The 21,728-nt window shown below is 39.7% G+C and overlaps 2 protein-coding genes across 2 annotated transcripts in view; both read left to right on the forward strand.

Moving 5' to 3' along the window:
• Positions 1 to 21,728, forward strand: part of LOC141361723 (protein NLRC3-like) — an 843,841-nt gene that overhangs the window by 225,557 nt on the left and 596,556 nt on the right. The gene's annotated exons all lie outside the window — the stretch shown is intronic.
• The window catches only part of LOC141349277 (protein NLRC3-like), a 162,431-nt gene continuing 149,530 nt past the window's right edge, over positions 8,828 to 21,728 (forward strand). Inside the window, exons 1-3 of the mRNA XM_073863032.1 lie at positions 8,828 to 8,832; positions 12,083 to 12,175; positions 12,364 to 14,163. Of these exons, the coding sequence (XP_073719133.1) occupies positions 8,828 to 8,832; positions 12,083 to 12,175; positions 12,364 to 14,163 (1,898 nt within the window). The remainder of the gene's footprint in view (positions 8,833 to 12,082; positions 12,176 to 12,363; positions 14,164 to 21,728) is intronic.

Raw genomic sequence — 21,728 nt, forward strand, 5'->3', positions numbered from 1 at the left:
ATATCAAAAGTAATTAGTTACTAAGAAAAGTAACTTTTAAGTTACTTTTATGTCTGCTTTTTAAATGTAAATATGAACAGTACTGAACAGTCAAACAATAAAATAATATGGATGGGCTATTTTACACATAAGACTCTAATTATCACATACTGTAGGTGTTAGGACTCTGCCTTTATCTTGTTGGTAATTATATCTAGTTTTGTATGGCAGGGTTCTAACAGTACAATGTTTTGTGTGGGAGAACGTGGTTTTGGTATTGTTATATTAGGCCACGTTTTTCCCGTGTCTTGTGACTTTTTCCCCGCTCCCTTGTATTATCTAGTCTTTGTTTTTATGTCTTGTTTAGCCTTGTGTACTGTTTTCATGTGTGTGTATATATATATATATATATATATATATATATATATATATATATATATATATTTATATATATATATTTATTTATGTTTATATATATATGTATATATATATTTATGGTTTGTGTTCTTAGTGTTATGGTTGTCTTGTGTTTGTTTCACAGGTTCACGTGTGCTTCCCTCACAGGTGTTCCTGTTCAGTGTGATTGCCTCCTCTTGTCTTCCTCACCTGTTGCTTGTTATCCCGTCATCTAGTCTGTGTATTTAAGCCCTGTGTGTTTAGTGTGTGGTTGCAAGTTCGTTTGTCATTGTACGCTATTGTGTCGTATGCGTTTGTCTATGTACTCGCCGTTTTACTAGCTAAGCTAGTTTCTAGTCCTGTCCTGTTGCTGTGTCTAGTTATCTGATTTAATCTTCCCACCCCAGTCTGTGCTCTTTGCTGCTCGGGAGTTTTGCTGTGATTTATCGCTGGGATTCTGTTTATACCCTCGGCTCTCTGGACTGTTTCTCTGCTGCCTGTTACAGACTGTCTTCAACCTCAGTTGGATTTACAGACTGGTCTATTACTTACTGCAGAAGCTCATCGCGGCATTGTCGCTGTCCACCGGAGAGGTCCTTCATCACTGGAGCTGTCCAGCTGCTCTCATCTGTTTCTCTAACGCTCTCTCTCTCTCCCTCTGCCCGCCGCAGGATTTACACCCTGTCCCGTGGCTTCCGTGACGCGGCGCTCACGGGAGCGGTCTACGCACCATACCCCGTATCGGGGTCTTCATACTCTCTCCCACCGTTCGTCTGTCTGGCCGGAGCCCGAACGTGTGTGGTTCATCGGCCCCGTGCCAGTGTGTGATCTCCACCCTAGCTGTCTGCCTTGGTGTGGCTTTGTGTCCAGACGTGCTTTTGACATTTTCATCTCATTATCATTTAAATAAAGTCTTCTGTTATCCGCACTGGGATCTTCTGTTTTCATTGCCTGACAGTAGGAGGCTATTTTGCTTTAGATTCAACCTTTGAATATTTTTTGTTATAAATTATCTTAATATGTAAACTTAGTTTATTTATGTATATCATTTAGACAAATATTCTGCAAGTTTACAAAAATATATAATGTGTTAAAATTGTGTAGTGTCTCTTTAAAAATTTGGAGACAATTGTGTCAACATGTCATATTTTCTAAAATAAATTATAATTTTTCTGATTTCATATTTATTTTAATAAGTTAGAAACGTCTCCGCTGTGTCCTGCTGACAGGCGCGGTGCGCGTGTAGCAGGTGACGCAAATTATGCGTCCTCCGAAGGTTAGACCGTCTCATTTCAGTTCTCTTCGCGAACTTCTGAGCGCCTTGAAAGACCGAGTGCTCACCTTTTATCGCATGCTTAGTAGGGTGCAGCCCTTGAATTGGAACACAGCCTTGTGAAGCTTGCGGCAGGGACTGTGCTCTTTGGTCATACTGTTTGTATAGTCATATACTGTTTGTATATATTTTCTGTTGGATTTAAATGATACACAGGATTAAAGGAAGATGTTTAATCAGAAAACGGAGTAGGCTACGTGGATTGTTTGTTTTGTCGGACGGACACAGAGCGAGTGGATTGTTTTTTCGGATATGGAGAGACTGAAACTAAAACTAAAAGCGAGCTCACACATACTATGGAGTTTTAACACGGGCGTACAGCGCAGTGTGAATATTTTAGTGGAAACAACAATCGCGGATCGTTCTCTTCCATGAAGGCCGATGTAAACATCTAAGAATATATGAACATTTCTCAGATGTATTACTTTTGTGGACTACAAATGCAAGTTAATGTCATGCCTGCATTGCTTGGGGAAGATAATTTACAAACATGAGTCCGAATGGATTATGACTTGCGCACAATTTTTAAACAAAGGTATGTTGTCCCGTTTAGATTTTTCATGTTCATTCTATATGCACTGTCAGCTATGATGAAGTGTAATGAATCATTGCACCGCCAACTACGGTCCTGCGACGTCAGATATGTTGTCTATTTTTTACAAAAAAGAGTAACGCGAGTAACGAACTCATTTAAATTTCAGTAATTGTAATTGCGTTACATGATTTAAAAAAATACTTCGTTACATGCTTGTTACTGCTAAAAGTAGTGGAATTACAGTAACGCGTTATTTTGTAACGCGTTACTCCCATCACTGCAGACGGATCAGCTTAACTGTCCGTCTGTTGGCTGGCATGATATGTCAAGATCACATATATCCCAGCACTTTGAGTCGATCTTACTAGAATATCAACACATTTCAACTGTGTCTGTTCCCCGAACAAGCAAATACAGAGCACCGCTTGCCACATCACGTACAAATTTGATCAACATAAAATTAGAAAACAATACATTACAAGATGAACCTCGAATGTTAAAATTCGGCCTTCTTAACATTAGATCGCTTACCAATAAAGAACCTATTGTTAATGAAATAATTAATGACCAAAACTTAGATGCACTCTGTTTAACAGAAACCTGGCTTAAAGCAGACGACTACATTAGTTTAAACGAATCCACCCCACAAGACTATTATTATAAACACGAACCTCGATTAAAGGGGAGAGGGGGTGGTGTAGCTACAATATACAACAAAATTTTTAAAGTAAACCAAAAATCTGAACTAAACTTTAAATCATTTGAACTAATGTTGTTAAATATGGAAATAACTGATCGTAACCACAAACAGCTCTCTTTTGCCTTAGCTACAATCTATAGACCTCCGGGCCACCATGCAGATTTCCTTAAAGAAATAGCAGATTTTCTGTCTGAACTTGTAGTCACTGTAGATAAAGCTCTTATCGTTGGTGATTTTAATATTCATGTGGATAACCCAAAAGATGCATTAGGACGTGCGTTTATGGATGTTCTAAATTCTCTCAATATTAGACAAAACGTGACAGGGCCAACGCATACTCGTAAGCACACATTAGACTTAATTCTGTCACTCGGGCTCAATATTAATGACATCAAAATATCACCTCAGAGTGATGCAGTTTCTGACCATTACCTTGTGTCATACACTGTACTTCTAGATAGGATCACTCAATCCACAACATGCTACAGATTAGCCAGAACAATAATTTCCACCACTAAAGATAGCTTTATTAGCACTCTTCCAGACCTGTCCCAAATTAAACATGCAGATAACTGTGATGATCTAGATATTGTAATAGAAAACCTAAACAATGTCTGTTCTAACACATTGGATGCCGTTGCTCCCATTCGAAAAAAGAGAATCAAAGAAAAACCGCCAGCTCCATGGTATGATCATCACACCGCAGCTCTTAAAAAGGCAACTAGGAAAATGGAAAGAAATTATAGAAGCACAAAGTTAGAAGTATGGCGTGCAGCATGGAAAGATAGTGTTAAACACTTCAGACAGGCTATTAAAACCGCCAGATCTACCTATCTTAGCAAGCTTATAAATGAGAATCATAATAACCCTCGTTTCCTCTTTAGCACCGTTGCAAAACTGACTAGAAACAAAGAACACACAGAAACCAATAGTAAACTCCAACACAATAGTAACGACTTCATGAACTTCTTTTCTAACAAAATTACGGCTATAAGGGAAAACATCGTAGCTACACAGGCAGCCACCACTCTACCCGTTAGTTCACTTAACACTAGACTACCATACGAACATCTTGATTCATTTAAACCTACTACAATAGATGAACTCTCTAGACTAGTTACATCATCCAAATCATCATCCTGTATATTAGACCCCGTTCCCACAAAACTACTTAAAGAGGTATTCCCTGTAGTGTCAACCCCGGTTCTAAATATCTTTAACTCATCGCTAGAAATAGGATACGTTCCAACAGCTTTCAAACTAGCAGTTATTAAACCGCTGATTAAAAAACCACAGCTTGATCAGGGAGAGCTTAATAACTTTAGACCAATCTCAAATCTACCATTTCTTTCGAAAATATTAGAAAAGGTAGTGGCAAGCCAGTTACGCACATTCTTGACAAATAATAGTACACAATAGACACTTTTACACTATTTGACACAATAGATCATACAATCTTACTCAATAGACAACCTGATCTCACAAATTTTGTGCTCATTTTTCCGTGACATTCTCACGGATCTCCGCATATTTCCGTGGCCCTGCCACGGACTTTCTTTTCCGTGGCATTCTCACGGATTGGTTACTCAACTGTTTTGTCCTATTTTCTTACCATTGTCGCTTCGGTTTAGGGTTAGATTTACATAAAATGACATCCCTACCCAAACCCAACTCTAACCCCAATGCCAGGTGACAATTGATTAAAGTTTAGAAAATATAAAAGAATACATCAGAAAAAATTGTATAAACCAATACTTACAGTGACAAAGTAACGCAAGCACCAAATCTAACCCTAAACCGAAGCGACAATGGTTTGAAAATAGGAAAAAGCAGTTGAGTAACCAATCCGTGAGAATGCCACGGAAAAGAAAGTCCGTGGCAGGGCCACGGAAATATGCGGAGATCCGTGAGAATGTCACGGAAAAATGAGCACAAAATTCCGTGACTATCCCACGGAACTTTGTGAGATCATGTTGCAATAGACTAGAAAACTATGTTGGTATCAGTGGTCAGGCGCTAGCCTGGTTTAGGTCGTATCTAACCAATCGCTATCACTTTGTTTATGTAAACGAGGAAGAGTCATATCACTCCCTGGTTAAATACGGTGTACCGCAGGGATCGGTTTTAGGTCCTATCCTGTTCTCGTTATACATGTTACCTCTAGGAGACATTATCAGGAAACATAACATAAGTTTTCACTGCTATGCGGATGATACCCAGCTTTACATCTCCTCACATCCCAGCGAAACCCACACGTTTTCTAAGCTAACAGACTGCATTAGCGATGTTAGTGACTGGATGGCACATAACTTTCTTAAGCTCAACTCCAATAAGACAGAGATACTTATTATTGAACCGAATCGCTACAAACATAATATGTCAGATTACAAATTGCACATAGATGGCTGCACTGTGGTGCCATCTTCCACGGTAAGGAACTTAGGTGTGATGTTCGACAGCAACTTATCCTTCGATAGTCATATCGCCAACGTCTGCCGCACAGCATTCTTCCACCTTAGAAATATCTCGAAAATACGCCATATACTGTCTACATCTGACGCAGAGAAGCTTATCCATGCTTTTATGACCTCTAGAATAGACTATTGTAACTCGTTACTCGGGGGATGCCATGCAAATCAAGTAAACAAGCTTCAGCTAGTTCAAAACGCTTCCGCAAGGGTACTTACTCGATCTAAAAAGTACGACCACATAAGCCCAATTCTGGCATCTTTACACTGGCTACCAGTTAAATATCGCATACAATTTAAAATATCACTAATCACCTACAAAGCTTTAAATGGCCTAGCACCCTCATATCTTAGAGAATTACTATCAGAATACAATCCATCACGCACACTACGGTCACAAAATTCTGGTCTCTTGATTATCCCTAGACTATCAAAAGTGTCTAAAAGTGGAAGGTCATTTTCCTACTTAGCCCCTAAGCTCTGGAATGATTTACCAACCGATGTCCGAGAATCAGACACAGTCGATAATTTTAAATCTAGACTTAAAACTTTTCTCTTCAACAAAGCATTCGCATAATTTGTCTATTAAAGGTACTTAACTTGCAATAGTTTTTTTACCGAACAAAGCACTCACGGTCATAACACAGACCAACCAAATAAATAAATAAAAACCTTATCTGCATGAACACTTCAAAATGAATTGCATTAAATAGTTTGCCACTGTTTGCCACTGAACCTGCATTAACAAACAACTGTGGGGCCTCCAGCCTTAGTCAAACGGGTTGGCACGTATGGTCAGGTTGCGATTTTGGCGCTTTTGTGTATCTTGTGAATATGCCATACAGACCCGTTTGCCACTGAACCTGCATTAACGACGACAGTGGGGCTTCCGACCTTAGTCAAATGGGTTGGCACGTAGGGTCAGGTTGCGATGTTGGCGCTTTCTCGTGGTTTTGTGAATAGTATGCAATATAGACCCGTTTGCCACTGAACCTGCATTAACGACGACAGTGGGGCTTCAGGCCTTAGTCAAACGGGTCGAGAGGTTTCATTTTCTCTTAAAGATCGGAAGGTGACCCATATTTAACATATATACCGTAAAACTTCAAATAATAGCCTGGGCTTTTATTTTCCCAAACCTATCATCACACCAGGCGTCTAAAAGAGACAGGCGTCTATAAGAGACAGGCTTTTAATTTAATTGTTCCAGCATGACAGAAGGAGGTTACCACATATTATGTTTTATTTTTAATTTGTTAAGTTTAACAAATTAGTTCGTGTAATAACAACAGTCTTAAATTATTGGCAGTATAAATAAAGCAAACAATGATATGTTTTTTTTATTGGTTGTTGCGTGAAATCTTACCCAGATACAACAGTGCTATTTTCTGATTGGCTATTGTGTAGCCTCTTTCTTTTTTTTGTATTGGCTCGCTCGACTAGAACTCTAGGGAAGACGGGCTTGATAGAGAGAGAGAGAGAGAGCAGTGCAGCCAGATACATTTTAGGCGCTGCAGCATATTAAATATGATAAATAGTGTTTCCGCGTGAGAAAAACAATGTGTGGCGGGAGTGCATGCATGACAAAAGACTGAAAGCCCGGCTATTATCAGCGGCCCCAAAACACTACCGGCCCACCGTGAAAAGTCCTGACTCTCTCGATTGCCACTTCGCTACTGTCATCATCACCTCAATCCTGGCGACGAAGCTTGTTGTGTTGTCATAGTGATGAGTAAAGGATCGACTGCGTCTGTCACGTGACATCTACCGGTAAGCAAAAAAAAACTTTAGCGTGTTCAATCTGCACAATAGAACTGTCTTAAACAGACTATCTGATGGGTTTTAGAAGATTAAATACAACCCGAAACTAAAAAACAGACCAGGCCTTTATTTGAGACAGGCGTTTATTTACCCAAACCTGTCGTCACACCAGGCGTCTAAAAGGACAGGCGTCTATTTGGGACTCGGCTATTATTTGAAGTTTTACGGTACCTTCGCATTGGGCCCCCAATTTGCAAAATCCTCAACTGTGGATGATATAATTATGCCGCAATAGTTAGTCTGTCTGGAACTAAGCTGATTAAACCACATCACTGTGTGACACTTCATTTCATGTGAACGTCCCCTACGCTAATATGATTTTGTTTTTCTCTCCCTGTCTCGTCCTCGACCCAGAGGACAATGAGACAAACAGACTCAGTTCCGGTAAATGTAAGAGTCGGCACCTCTCTGATCTACTGGCCGTCCTTCAACGTGATGCCCAGCTGATGCCTGACCAACGATCACCGGCGGAACCCGCTTAATCTCCGCTTAATCTCCTTATCTCTTATCTGTTTACATGTATATATATATATATATATATATATATATCCCAAGGGTTTCTTCCTCCTAGGACTTTTTTTATTTCCCCGGCTAAAAAGCCTGGGTTTTTTTCTCCTAGGGGTTTTTTTAACGCTCGCTTATAATGCCGCAGCAAATTTAACTGCTTATGCTATCATGTATTATGTTGGGCTATCTGTCGTTTTTCTGTGCTTTTCACTGTTTCTATTAATGTAAAGCTGCTTTGAAACAATTAACTATTGTGAAAAGCGCTATATAAATAAAATTGAATTGAATTGAACTTCGGGAGAGGTATAAAACAATTGCATGAAAGTGATTGAAGAGATTTAAAGTGAGTGCACACTATCTGGGCAAGAGTGGAGAAAAATTCATAGCGCATACCTGAATGCAAACGTCCCAGTTTTGTCCGAAATCAAAGGAAACCCACAAGCAGAGAGGTTTGCGCATCATTTTAATGAAGGAGGCTACTTTGTGCAACAATAATGCTCCTTGTGACATTTGTCAGTAAAAGTCTTAAATCACTTTTAACAGAAACCATGATCAAGCTTATTAAATACAATCTGCATAAACAAGTTGGATGTAAAATTCATGTACATTTCTTAACAGTATTTACTGCTGTTGTTAATAAATATTTAAAGTGTTTGTCGAGGGTTTTTGTGATTATCTTTTCAGTTAATCTTCTACACCCCAACACCACTTTTAATATACTTATTAGAAGTTAATCTATTTGTGCCTTATATTGCCTTATATGTTTTTCATGCACCTAAATATATGATATGATCTATACTGATATACCTGATACTGTACCAGCTGATACTGTAAATGTTGTCTTAATTTGGGTGGTCAGACTGCCTTTTGAATCAGCATCTAATCTAGCTGAATCAGGTGGATTTGCTCGAATTGGAGTCATTTGAAGATACAAAAGTCAAGTTTAATGTTTAATTTTTTATGGCCGGTGCCGATATTTAAAATATATCATTATAGTAACTGAGAAACATACAAACAATTAGTGAAACTAAATAAACATTGATTTTGCGTTTTTATGCAATATTCACTTAATTAATAAAAAAATTATAATGAGGTAAAAATTGTAATGAGGTTTATTAATTACTGCTTCCAGATTAAGCTAACATGTCAAATTAATGTCAAAAAACAGTATTTAATTCCTTAATATTAAAGGATTACTCCATTTTCTTAAAATATCCAGATACTCACCACCATGTCATCCAAAATGTTGATGTTATTCTTTGATCAGTCGAGAAGAAATTATGTTTTTTGAGGAAAACATTCCAGGATTTTTCTCACTTTAATGGACTTTAATGGACCCCAACATTTAACAGTTTTAATGCAGTTTAACATTGCAGTTTCAAAGGACTTTAAACGATCTCAAACGAGGCATAAGGGTCTTTTCTAGCGAAACGATTGTCATTTTTGGCAAGAAAAAAAATAGACGAGCTGGCTCGTCACACAGCCGAAGGAAGACGAGAAATTGTGGTTTAAAAGTGCATTTTTTTTCTTGCCAAAAACGACAATCGTTTCGCCAGACAAGACCCTTATGCCTCGTTTGAGATCGTTTAAAGTCATTTGAAACTGCAATGTTAAACTGCATTAGGGGGATAGTTCATCCAAAAATAAATAATAATTTTCTTTGTCTGATGACCACAAGGGAAGATATTTTGGGGGGTGTTTGTGACCAGGCAGTTCATGGACCCCATTTACTTCCATAGTATTCTTTTTTCCTACTATGGGGGTGAATGTTGCTCATGGTCGGTTTGGTTTCAGGCACTCCTCAACATTTATACCTTTGTGGTCATCAGAACAAAGAAATGTAGGCAGGTTTGTAACAACATGAGAGTGAGAAAATGAAAAGTTCATGGATGATGTCACTGATTTGGGGAAAGATACACAAAATGAACCGATTTTCAATATAAAAAGTGATTGTAAACTGGATTTTTTTTGACTTGTTTAGCAGTCTTGGGCATGTCAGGGATTGGTGGGGGCATTGGCTTTGATGCATTTTTAGTTTTTGTGCAGCATCAGATTGGATTTTCGGTCGACCACTAGATTTGATACATCCAAGGCTGCCTTAATGCACGGGCTTACCTGGGCTGAAGCCCAGGGGCTTCCCATGTTCAGGGCCCTCCCATGTTCATGTTCATGATGAGCTGAAAAGGTCATATTGTTTTGTAACTTGTCAAGTTTTCTGTCAATCACTCGAATTGCACGTTGCATGGCTGCTGATTGGTCCGTGGTAACTTACCGTGAAATAAAATGTCAGACTTAACAGATTTTTCTATTCTGCGTAATGTAAATAAGTGGGCGTGGTCAACTTGGCATTCCTGCATGTTAGACTGAGTGTGACAGAGAAACGGGAAATAATCCACCAACAAATGAAAGAGTAATTTCTGAAATATCATAATAAGGACTAGTGAGGTGCAGGTCTCTCTCTTTCGCGCGCGTGCTCGCTCTCTCTGTGCTCATGCAGCTGTCTGAGTCTTTGGCATGCAGAAGTCATCCAACCGTGCGCAAGAAACTGTGCCGCCAAATAAAGAAAAGAGTTCCCGCACATAATGCTGTTAGTTGTTATAAAGTTTACGTTTACTCGCGTTTATATCAGTGACGCGTGCGCAGCTGGAGCGATGTAGTTTGACGCGACGTTAGCTCACAGAACACACATCTGTTCGTTTAGAAAGATGAGAAAGAGACGCAACGGTAAAGGTGTAAGTCTTAAGTAAAGAGCGACAAGACCATCTCAAATGATCATCCCCTGATAGCACCATTCATATTTATAATCTCATTATCTAAAGATCTTATATACAGGTATGTTCCCTGGCTGTCTTGTGCATATTCATACTTGGTCATTTTACATGCTTATCTATGCATAAATACTAATACAATGCATACTATATCTTTAATAGCCTACAAAATAATTAACTGATTTAAAAACTAGATTCTGTCTATAAAGACTTATCTTTTGTTATCATTAATACATTTTCACTTTAAAGCTAACTTTAACTTATTATATTTTTAAAACTGTGGTGAGCATTTAGTTAGTGAGTGGCAATTTTCTGCAAATTTGTATATTCCAAAAACTATATAAACATTAAGCTTATAAACATATAAACTTTTATTATCACCACAAGTTGCTGTGTGTGGTTGTTAAATAAAGTGTCTTGTGTTTATGCTCAAGTGGACTCAGTGATATTAATAACAATATTATGGTGTTTTCTGGGTCAAAGAGGGAAAACTCACTGTTGTATGTCTCGAAAGAAACTAATGCATTTTTTGATGTAGATTACCTAGATATTACACTTTTTTTTTAAATGAGACTATAAATCGAGGGGAAGGGGGGCCTACAAAACCTCTTAGCCCCGCGGCCTCACATTAGGTTAAGGCGGCCCTGGATACATTATTTGCTTTTTTCTAAACAAGACATTTGTCTTGTTTAGCTTTGCATTAACAAAATAAATTAGGCTATATAACAGGAAGCTAACAAATCTCTCATGATGTGGTGATGTGGCAGAGTAGCAAATCTAAATAACACGCGAGCCGGTGGACAAAAACAAACAACCTGGCGTAAAACTCTAAATACTTTAATTAGTCTGCGATCTTTATTGACAAAACAATCAGAAATACATACAAATTAATTTTCATGTGTATTTTAGATTAAAGTCTGTAAAAGACAGTACAGGTGAAGTAAAAAAGCCTTGTGGTGGCACATTAACCCTTTCCCCGCCAGTCTTTTTATAAAGTTGCCAGCCAGCACCAGCATTTTCTATAATTTTCACAAGTTTCATGCCTTTCAGAAAATGTTCTTAAATACCCTCTGCTTTAAAAAAAACAGTTTCATCCTACATTCATCTGTTCTCTTTTTATCATCTCTCAAATATGGGTGGGTTTTCGTCAAAAATACCAAATTGTGAGTAAAAAGCTGAGATAATTGCATTTTTGAATTTCAGAACGATGATCAAAACACGTGCTGCTGTGTCTGAACTGTTTGGGAGGAGGAGTTTCTTCCTGGTTGCATCAGTTGGATAGGAGCGCCATATGGTGGATAATAGCGGTATTGCGGATTGCCGGAAAAACTCATAATTGGCAGGGAAGCAATTTCTCTTAATTGACGAGTTACCATGTCAATGGCGGCGAAAGAGTTAAAACAAACATTCAAATAGCATTTCTATTCAAATTATTATTGCAGATTAAATATTTAACCATTCGTGCACATCCATAATTCACAGCAGTGTAAAAACTGTAAAGGTAATAAAGTTACATGAAAATTCCACTAATAATATAGTGTAAAGTGATTCTTCATTTTCATTTTTGCCATTCAGACGAATAACAGAATCTGACTGTCAGAGGAGGAAGATTGAGCAATCTGATAATCTAACACAAGACTTCAATGAAAACATGAGTCCTCATTTCAGGTGAATTATAGGATTTGGTTTTATTTGCAAATGCTGGATAATGTTGACCTTTTCTATTTTGCCTAAATTTAACATTTTACAAACCATTAATATGTCCTGTGTCTTATGATACAAACATTTTGTTCTGTACATTTTTACTCTTACAGGTATTTGTGTAATAATCTGATATATTAATTTTTAATTTACAGTCATGACTCTTATCTTCTTGAAGTCCTGAACACATTCAGATCAAATCTGAGGAAGAAGTTTGAGTGTTTGTATGAGGTAACATCAAATAAGAGAAACCCAACACTACTGAATGAGATCTACACAGAGCTCTACATCACAGAGAGTGAAAGTGGAGAGATCAGTAATGAACATGAGGTGAGACAGATTGAGACACAATCCAGAAGAACAACAACAGAGGAGACACCAATCAAATGTAATGACATCTTTAAACCTTTACCTGAACAAGACAAACACATCAGAAGTGTGCTGACAAAGGGAGTCGCTGGCATTGGAAAAACAGTCTCTGTACAGAAGTTCATTCTGGACTGGGCTGAAGAGAAAGAGAATCAGGACGTCCACCTCATATTTCCACTTCCTTTCAGAGAGATCAATTTGATGAAGAACAAAACACTCAGTCTTTTAGATCTTCTTCATCTTTTCTTCCCACAAACAAAAGAAATGGAAATCTTCAGTGATGAATATAAAGTGTTGTTCATCTTTGATGGTTTGGATGAGTGTCGTCTGTCTCTGGATTTTCACAGCAGTGTGAGGTTGTGTGATGTAAGTGAATCAACCTCAGTGGACGTGATGCTGACAAACCTCATCAAGGGGAATCTGTTTCCCTCTGCTCTCATCTGGATCACCTCCAGACCAGCAGCAGCTGATCTCATCCCCTCTGAGTGTGTTGATCGAGTCACAGAGGTACGAGGCTTCACTGATCCACAGAAGGAGGAATACTTCAGGAAGAGAATCAGTGATGAGAGTCTGTCTGATCAAATCATCTCACACCTGAAGTCATCCAGGAGTCTCTACATCATGTGTCACATCCCAGTCTTCTGCTGGATTTCAGTCACTGTTCTAGAGAGAATGTTGAGTGAAGCAGAGAGAAGAGAGATCCCCAAGACTCTCACTCAAATGTACACACACTTCCTGATCATTCAGACAAACATCAAACATCAGAAGGACTATGAGAAGAAAGATGAAGACATGATCTTCAAACTGGGGAAACTGGCTTTTGAGCAGCTTGTGAAAGGCAATCTGATCTTCTATGATGAAGACCTGAGAGAGTGTGACATTGATGTAGCAGAAGCATCAGTGTACTCAGGATTGTGTACTCAGATCTTCAGAGAGGAGTTTGGTTTGTATCAGGGGAAAGTTTACTGCTTTGTTCATCTCAGCATCCAGGAACATCTAGCAGCTCTTTATGCTCACATCTCCTTCACAAACAACAACACAAATGTGTTAAAACCAGGATGCTTTTCTAATTTTTTGGGCAAATTTAAAAATAAATCACCAGAAAATGATTTATTATCTGAGTTACATCAGCGAGCTGTAGATGAATCTTTACAGAGTAAGAATGGACATCTGGATCTTTTCCTGCGTTTTCTTCTGGGTCTTTCACTGGAGTCCAATCAGATTCTCTTACAGGATCTACTGACACAGATGAGAAGATGCTCCTACAAGAAAGAGAAAACTGTTGAGTACATTAAAGAGAAGATGAATGAGAATCTGTCTCCAGAGAAATCCATCAATCTGATTCACTGTCTGAATGAACTGGGTGATGATTCACTGCTGCAGGAGATTCAACGTTATGTGAGATCTGAATCAGTAGGAAAGACCAAACTCTCCTCTTCACAGTGGGCAGCTTTAGTTTTTGTGTTGTTGACGTCTGAGCAGCATTTGGATGAACTTGATCTAAAACCATTTATTGGAGATAAAAATAAAGCAGATGAAGTTCTTGTGAAACTGAAGCTTGTGATTAAAGAAACCAAAAAACTCAAGTAAGTAAAACTAACAACAATCACATGACTGTTTACATATTAAAGCAACACTATGTAGTTTTCCATGTAAGATTGGCTTACGGCTCCCCCATGAGGTTTAAAAGCGCAACAGTACCTGGTATCAGACACTCCTCTGCAGGTGGGGGGGGGGGACTGTGTTCTTCGACCAATCACAGTGTTTCCCCTAGGTTTACATCTTTGGGGGGGGGGGGGGGGGGGTTGGTTGGGTATGTATATACAGGGGTTAAATTGTAATTTGTTATGTGGGAGCTCTGTGGGGAGGGGTACTTCGAGGGGTAACATGTTTAATCCTGATGACAGCAAAGCCACTGGTGTGTTTCAATTACATTCTGGACTTCTGATAGGATTTGATAAGTTTCAGCTTTAAATCTGTGTCAGAGGTTGACCCAAAATATTTTAAAAAAGAGCGTCTTAAATGATGCAAGTCTATGAGTTTGACACCCTATATCCATTTGTTGCACATGTCATTATGCACAATTGATCAAACTTTGAAGGAAGGTAAAAGAATCAAGCTCCTTGAATAATTCTAGGCATAAGATGCTACCCCAAAATACTTAATTATGCAAGAAAAAGTACAACACACAGTACTGTATCATCAACATGTCTTAGAAATTAGCCATAGAGATTCCCTATGCTGGTCAGCAGCTAAAACAATCCCTATATGTTTGATTTGTGTAATCAAAATGTTATATCTTGTCTTTATATAACATTAATCACACACTGAGACGATTGCTGTGTCAACTCACTTTCTGTTTACTGAGAAAATCTGAACTCTCTTCTTCATTGACAACATAACATACATACGGGGGAGACCTACAGCGCCTCCTAGTGCACTGGAACATTAAATACATACATCACATTTTCCTCCCCACTTAGCGTTGTTGTAATCATTCCAGTATTAATGTTACATATACTTGACATAGACAAAGATAGTTTCTTTCATTTCCTTTTACATGTCCACATGTACATGGGTATAAATGCACTAAGATTCACTTGTATAATGAAACACTTTAGTAACATCAAAATATTGAACTTTGATTAAACATTAGAATCTTAACTGTAGAAATATTCAATGAACTGTGTTGTGCTTATTCTTTTAAATTAAACTCAGCACCATGACTGTTAATATGCACACAATAGAATTGGTTTATACCATCAAGGTAAGCCTTAAGGGCTAAACCGTACTGGAGGTTTGATGGTACGTTCAGGATAACGCTTAGTCTCTTTGTGTGGAGTGTGTAATACCACCTCATTGTCCCCAATGGCTGAATCTTCAGATTGTGTTAATCCAGTTGGAATTTGGTCAAAACTAGGATGTGATGTTTCTCCTGAGATAGGATATTCACACTGATCCAACAGATTCCCCTCAGGGACTTCAATGGTCTCTGGACCAATCTCATTTCCATGGCCACCATCATCCTGACGTGCCAGAATCTGATCAACGTGACGCCTCCAGTGAACTGAAAGTCCCACATCAACAGTGTATGATACTGGTCCTGTTTTTGCCGATATCACACCAGGCATCCACTTCTTTCCTCGCCGATAATCACGAACACATACCCTGTCACCCACAGCAAATGTTCTTTCTTTCGCATGAACTTGACGACGCTGGCACGATTTGCTTTGGGCTTTTTCGACCACAGAGGCAAGATTTGGCTTCAGTAGATCAAAACGAGATCGCAACCTCCGATTCAAAAACAACAAAGCAGGTGATTCTTTTGTAGTGGCGTGGGGGGTGTTTCGGTACGCCAGTAGAAAGGTGTCCAACCTTTGTTGAATGGAAGTTGATCCTTTTGAACATCGTAAAGCCCGCTTTACTGGCTGAACCATGCGTTCTGCCAAGCCATTCGTAGCTGGGTGAAAAGGTGCAGAACGTGTGTGTGTCACTCCATTGGCCTTGAGAAATGTCTGAAACTCCTCAGAGGTGAACTGAGGTCCATTATCACTAACCAGTACTTCTGGGAGTCCATAACGACTAAACAGTGTCCTCAGAACCTCGATGGTCTTAATAGATGTAGTTGAATTCATCACACACACCTCAGGCCATTTAGAGTGAGCATCTACCACTATAAGATACATGTGTCCTTCAAATGGACCTGCAAAGTCCACATGTATGCGTTGCCACGGTGATTCTGGCCATTTCCATGGGTGTAAGGGTGAGGGTCCAGGTGCTTTTTGTGTCTGCAGGCATGTCTGACAGGTTTTTACCAACTGTTCAACTTGAATGTCAATTCCAGGCCACCAGACATAACTACGTGCAACCGCCTTCATTCTTACGACCCCTGGATGTCCAGTATGTAATTCTGTCAGTACCCTGGATCTCAGCTTGGGAGGGATGACAACCCTCCAACCCCACATGAGGCAACCTTGCTGAGTAGTTAACTCATCCTTCCTGTGCATATATGGTGCAAGCTCCTTATTTGCATCCATGACATTTGGAAAATGCCCAGTTGTTACCATCTCCATAACCTGAGACAGAATTGGGTCTGCCCTAGTCTCTTTACAAATGTCTGCACACAGTACAGGTAGAGCCTCCAGCTGTTTTACTTGAAGTAACTCCACTGTGTCCGACTTAACTTGAGATGCAGTTGGCAGGGGTAAACGTGATAACCCATCCGCATTGCAGTGGTGTGCACCATCTTTGTACTGGATGTCATAATCATAGGCTGCCAACAACAAAGCCCAACGTTGTAAACGAGCTGCAGCCATAGATGGAATGGCTTTTGTTGGACTGAAGATGGTTGTCAATGGACGGTGATCTGTAAACAATGTAAACTTCCGCCCATACAGATATTGGTAGAATTTTCGTACTCCAAAAACAATACCAAGTGCCTCTCTTTCAATTTGGGCATAATTTTGCTCTGCCCTACTTAATGTCCTTGATGCAAAGGCAATTGGTTTTTCTTGTCCATCAGGAAGGACGTGTGAGATGACCGCGCCCACACCATATGGTGAAGCGTCACAGGCCAGTCGAATTGGTAGCTGTGGGTCGTAGTGCACCAACACACTTTGTGACAGTAACTCTTTTTTCGCCTTGACGAATGCATCTTCACACTCCTGAGACCACAGCCACTGTTTTCCTTTTCACAGTAGAGCATTTAGAGGGGCTAGCACTGACGCCAGATTAGGGATAAATCGACTGTAATAGTTTAAAAGTCCCAGAAATGAACGAAGTTGTGTGACGTTCTTTGGTGCAGGTGCATCCATGATTGCCCTGACCTTTTCAGGTGACTTATGTAGGCCCTGAGCATCAATGCTATGCCCCAAGTACTCCAGCGAATCTTTAAAGAACTCACACTTCTCACGCTGGACACATAGCCCAAATTCATCCAAACGACTGAGGACTGCATCCACATTTTTGAGATGTTGCTCATCATCTGACCCAGTCACTAATATATCATCTAGATAACAGTGAACATTTGGGAGGCCTTGCAAAATCTGATCCATTGCCCTTTGGAAAATGGCAGGTGCCGAAGCAATTCCAAATGGTAAACGATTATAACAGAACAGCCCTTTTGATGTGGTGATTGTAAGGCACTTACGTGAGCTTTCAGACACTGGAACTTGTAGGTATGCATTTGAAAGGTCTAATTTAGTGAAGCGCTTGCCCCCTGCTAATGATGCAAATAGATCCTCTATGCGAGGGATTGGATAACGCTCAACACAAAGGGCCGGATTCACTGTTACCTTAAAATCTCCACAAATCCTCACATCCCCGTTCCTTTTTACAACTGGCACAATCGGAGTGGCCCAATCACTGCATGTCACAGGGGAGATGACCCCCAACTCCAAGAGGCGATTTATCTCAGCCTCAACCTTTGGCTTCAAAGCATAGGGGACATTGCGTGTTTGGCAAAATCGTGGCTGAGACTGGCTTGAGTGACACTGTGTCTTCGATACCTTTTAACAAGCCTAATCCTTTCCTGAAAACATTTTTGTGTTTTGATAGCACTGTCTCAAGTGCATCCTTTTTCACACTCTTAATTTCACGCCAGTTCAACCTGATTTTCTTGAGCCACTCTCTGCCAAATAGAGGTGGGGCACTTCCTTCCACAACATAAAGTGGTAATGTAGCTTTTTGTTTGTTCATTTTTACTTTCACTTCAATGACCCCTACTGGAGACACCACTTCTCCTGTATATGTTTTCAAGATCACATCAGTTGTGTGCAGTGGTTTATGAGCCAATTGTGCATTGTAAAGTTCTCTTGAAATTAGAGAGACAGCCGCTTCAGTGTCTAGCTCCATTTCCATAATTTCTCCTTCTACCTTTGGTTTAAGACAAATGTGTGACAATTCCTCCTTTTTAGTCATCACATGCAGCGCCAGTTCAGTATCTGTAGTGTCGTCACTAGAGGAGTCCTTTACATCCATTTGATGCACTTTCTTTTTCTGCTGGACCTTTTTCATCCTCTTTAACTTGGCCTTGTTATCTTCAGTCATGTGTTTCCCTTTAATTCTACAAACTCTGGAAATGTGACCTTTTTTACCACAATTGTGGCACTGTTGCTCTTTGAAATAACAGTCTTTTTCGTTATGGTTTGTTTTTCCACAACGGTAACACTTATTTCCTCCTTTTTCTTTTAAGGACAGAGCATTCACTTTTAAAGAGTTACTTAACTGATGAGATTCCCTCGTGGCCGTTTCCATAGACACTGCAATCTCCACTGCTTTTTGAAAAGTGAGAGCTGCTTCCGTCAATAGCCGCTTCTGTATGGACTCCGTTTTCAGACCACACACAAAGCGATCGCGCAGCGCGTCTTGCAAATGCGTCCCAAATTCACAGTGTTCACTCAGCTTTTTCAGAACTGCGACATACTGTGCTACTGTCTCTGTTTCGTGCTGACTGCGGTTATGAAACCTAAATCTCTCTGCAATCACGATCGGTTTCGGTGAGAAATGGTTTTTTAAAACAGTCACAATGTCATCATATGACTTTGCACCCGGCTTATCTGGTGCGGTTAAACTCCGCAACAGTCCGTATGTAGATGAACCTATGACACTCAGCAACACCGCGACGCGTTTCTCATCTGCAATATCATTTGCAGTCACAAAGTGTTCAAACCTTTCTATGTAGGTAGTCCACTGTTCAGCTGCCTCTTCGAAGGCATCCATATGACCGATAAACACAGCCATTACGTCAGGTGTTGTTTCCACAAGTTCAGTATGTCCAATCTAACAGTGCAGCAGCCAGACAGCTCAGGCGTTCGCCAATCCTCGTCGCCAATATGTTATATCTTGTCTTTATATAACATTAATCACACACTGAGACGATTGCTGTGTCAACTCACTTTCTGTTTACTGAGAAAATCTGAACTCTCTTCTTCATTGACAACATAACATACATACGGGGGAGACCTACAGCGCCTCCTAGTGCACTGGAACATTAAATACATACATCACACAAAATACATTATTTTACTAAACTATACAATGAGTTATATCCAGTGTTATCCAGTTAACATACTGTAATTAGATGAATGACATGCATACTTAAGTCTTCTATTAAGTTCTCTCAACGTGGGCACCATTCTTACCTCTCTCTCTCTCTCTCTCTCTCTCTCTCTCTCTCTCTGCGCATGTCCGGAGCGAGTGAGCGTAGTTGGCGTGTGAGTTTGCGAGAGCGAGAGCGTTTTTCAAAGTAAGTTTATCTTTTTCGATTTTCCTCCTGCGGTGTTTTTTTTTAAGTTTGCTACATAGTTTTCATCTGTTAGTGGTTTTTATTGTGTGGAAACTACACTTTTGGGCGGACGTTTGCCGTCCACCAGCATTTGCTGGTCGGAATGGCGGCTCCGGTGCGGCCAGGTTTTGAGGAACTTTCTCGCAGGCACAGAGTTAAAATCGCGCCTGTCATGAAGTGCTCAGTGGAGGAGTGCGTTTTAGCTGTTGGAAAAGAGGTTGGATATGACAGTATAATGTCGGCTTCGCGCATGAACAGCGCGTTTGTCATCTTCCTGAACAGCATTGAGAAAGTCAACAGCGTTGTACAAACCGGTGTTGTTATACAAGATACGTTTATGCCAGTGATGCCTCTAGTTCAACCGGCAAAGAAAATCATTTTGTCTAATGTCCCTCCTTTCATTAGGGATGAGCTGCTTACCGCAGAGTTATCAAGACATGGCAAAATAGTCTCACAAATGAAGAAGATCTCTTTGAAGTGCAAATCACCTCTACTTAAACATGTTGTTTGTTTCAGACGACAAGTTTATATGATTTTGAATAATGACACTGAGGTTCTAAATGTGGCTTTTAAGTTCAAAATTGATGGCTTCGACTACATAGTTTTTGTAACTTCTGAAACCATGAAATGTTTTGAGTGCGGACTGGAAGGTCATATTAGACGCTCTTGCCCTGGACGGATTAATTCTTCTGACTCTGAATCTGAGGATATAGGATCTGATGTGACTGAAACTGTTGTCAATATAAGATCTGCTGTCACTAAAGTTGTTGATAATGTAAACACGGATGTTGCTGTTTCTGCTGTTAATGAAAGAACGGATGTGGATGGACCTAATGTGACTGTTGCTGATGCAACTAATGATGCAGTAGCGGATGTACAGAAACACACAGCTGGAGAAGGCAATAGTGTTATTAAATCAACTGGCTTGAGGAATAATATGGACAATGTTATGGACAATGTTGTTACTGATGCTCCATCTCTCCAGACTAAGAATGGGGGAGAAATGAGTGGTTTGAAGACCAATGAGGTTGTTGCTTTGGCTGAGGAAATGCTGGAAGAAGAGAGTATGGATATTGAACATATGTCTGATGGAACACTTTTTAAGATGCCTGCAGTAAAAAGAAAAAGGCCTAAGTCATTTGTTACTAAAGTGGGAGCGGAACAGCATGCAGACACACAGTCTGACACACATAATGTTCGTGAGTCTAGCACGGTTGAAGACTCTGACAGTGATGTAGCTGACGTTAGGAGTCTGCGAAGTCAGCAGAAAACCTATACCTTTGTGAAAATAAGATCTTTTTTGCAGAAGACCAAAAACATGAAAAATGTCCGTATTGTGGAGCATTTTCCTGACCGAAGGATGTTCCTTGAGTCAGCTGTAAAGCTTATGAGAGGTGAAGGGAATGAGCAATTTACAGCTCAGGAAACATATAGACTCAAGAAATTTGTCTCAAAAATGAGACTTGAACTGCAAGCTGATGATGGCTTCGAAACAACATAAGCTTTCTCCTGTTGATGGTCTGGTGCTTTTTTTTCTGTGCTTGCTTATTTCATCTCTCTTATGAGCGCAGTTAATGTGGGTACTCTTAATTTAAATGGTGCTCGTAATGTTGAGAAAAGAGCTTTATTGTTTGAATTAATCAAATATAAGAATTTGCATATAACTTTTGTTCAGGAAACCCATAGTGACTGTCTAAATGAAATTGAATGGAAGAAAGAATGGGAGGGTGAGGTGGTGTTTACCCATCTGAGCTCGACAAGAGGTGGGGTGGCCATCCTTTTTGCAAAAAGTTTTTACCTGTTACTTGTGAAGTCAAACATGTGATTCTGGGTAGACTTATTGTTGTAAGGGCACAATTTGAAAAG

The sequence above is a fragment of the Misgurnus anguillicaudatus genome, chromosome 24 (assembly GCF_027580225.2).
Source record: "Misgurnus anguillicaudatus chromosome 24, ASM2758022v2, whole genome shotgun sequence".
In the NCBI taxonomy this organism is placed as follows: Eukaryota; Metazoa; Chordata; class Actinopteri; order Cypriniformes; family Cobitidae; genus Misgurnus; species Misgurnus anguillicaudatus.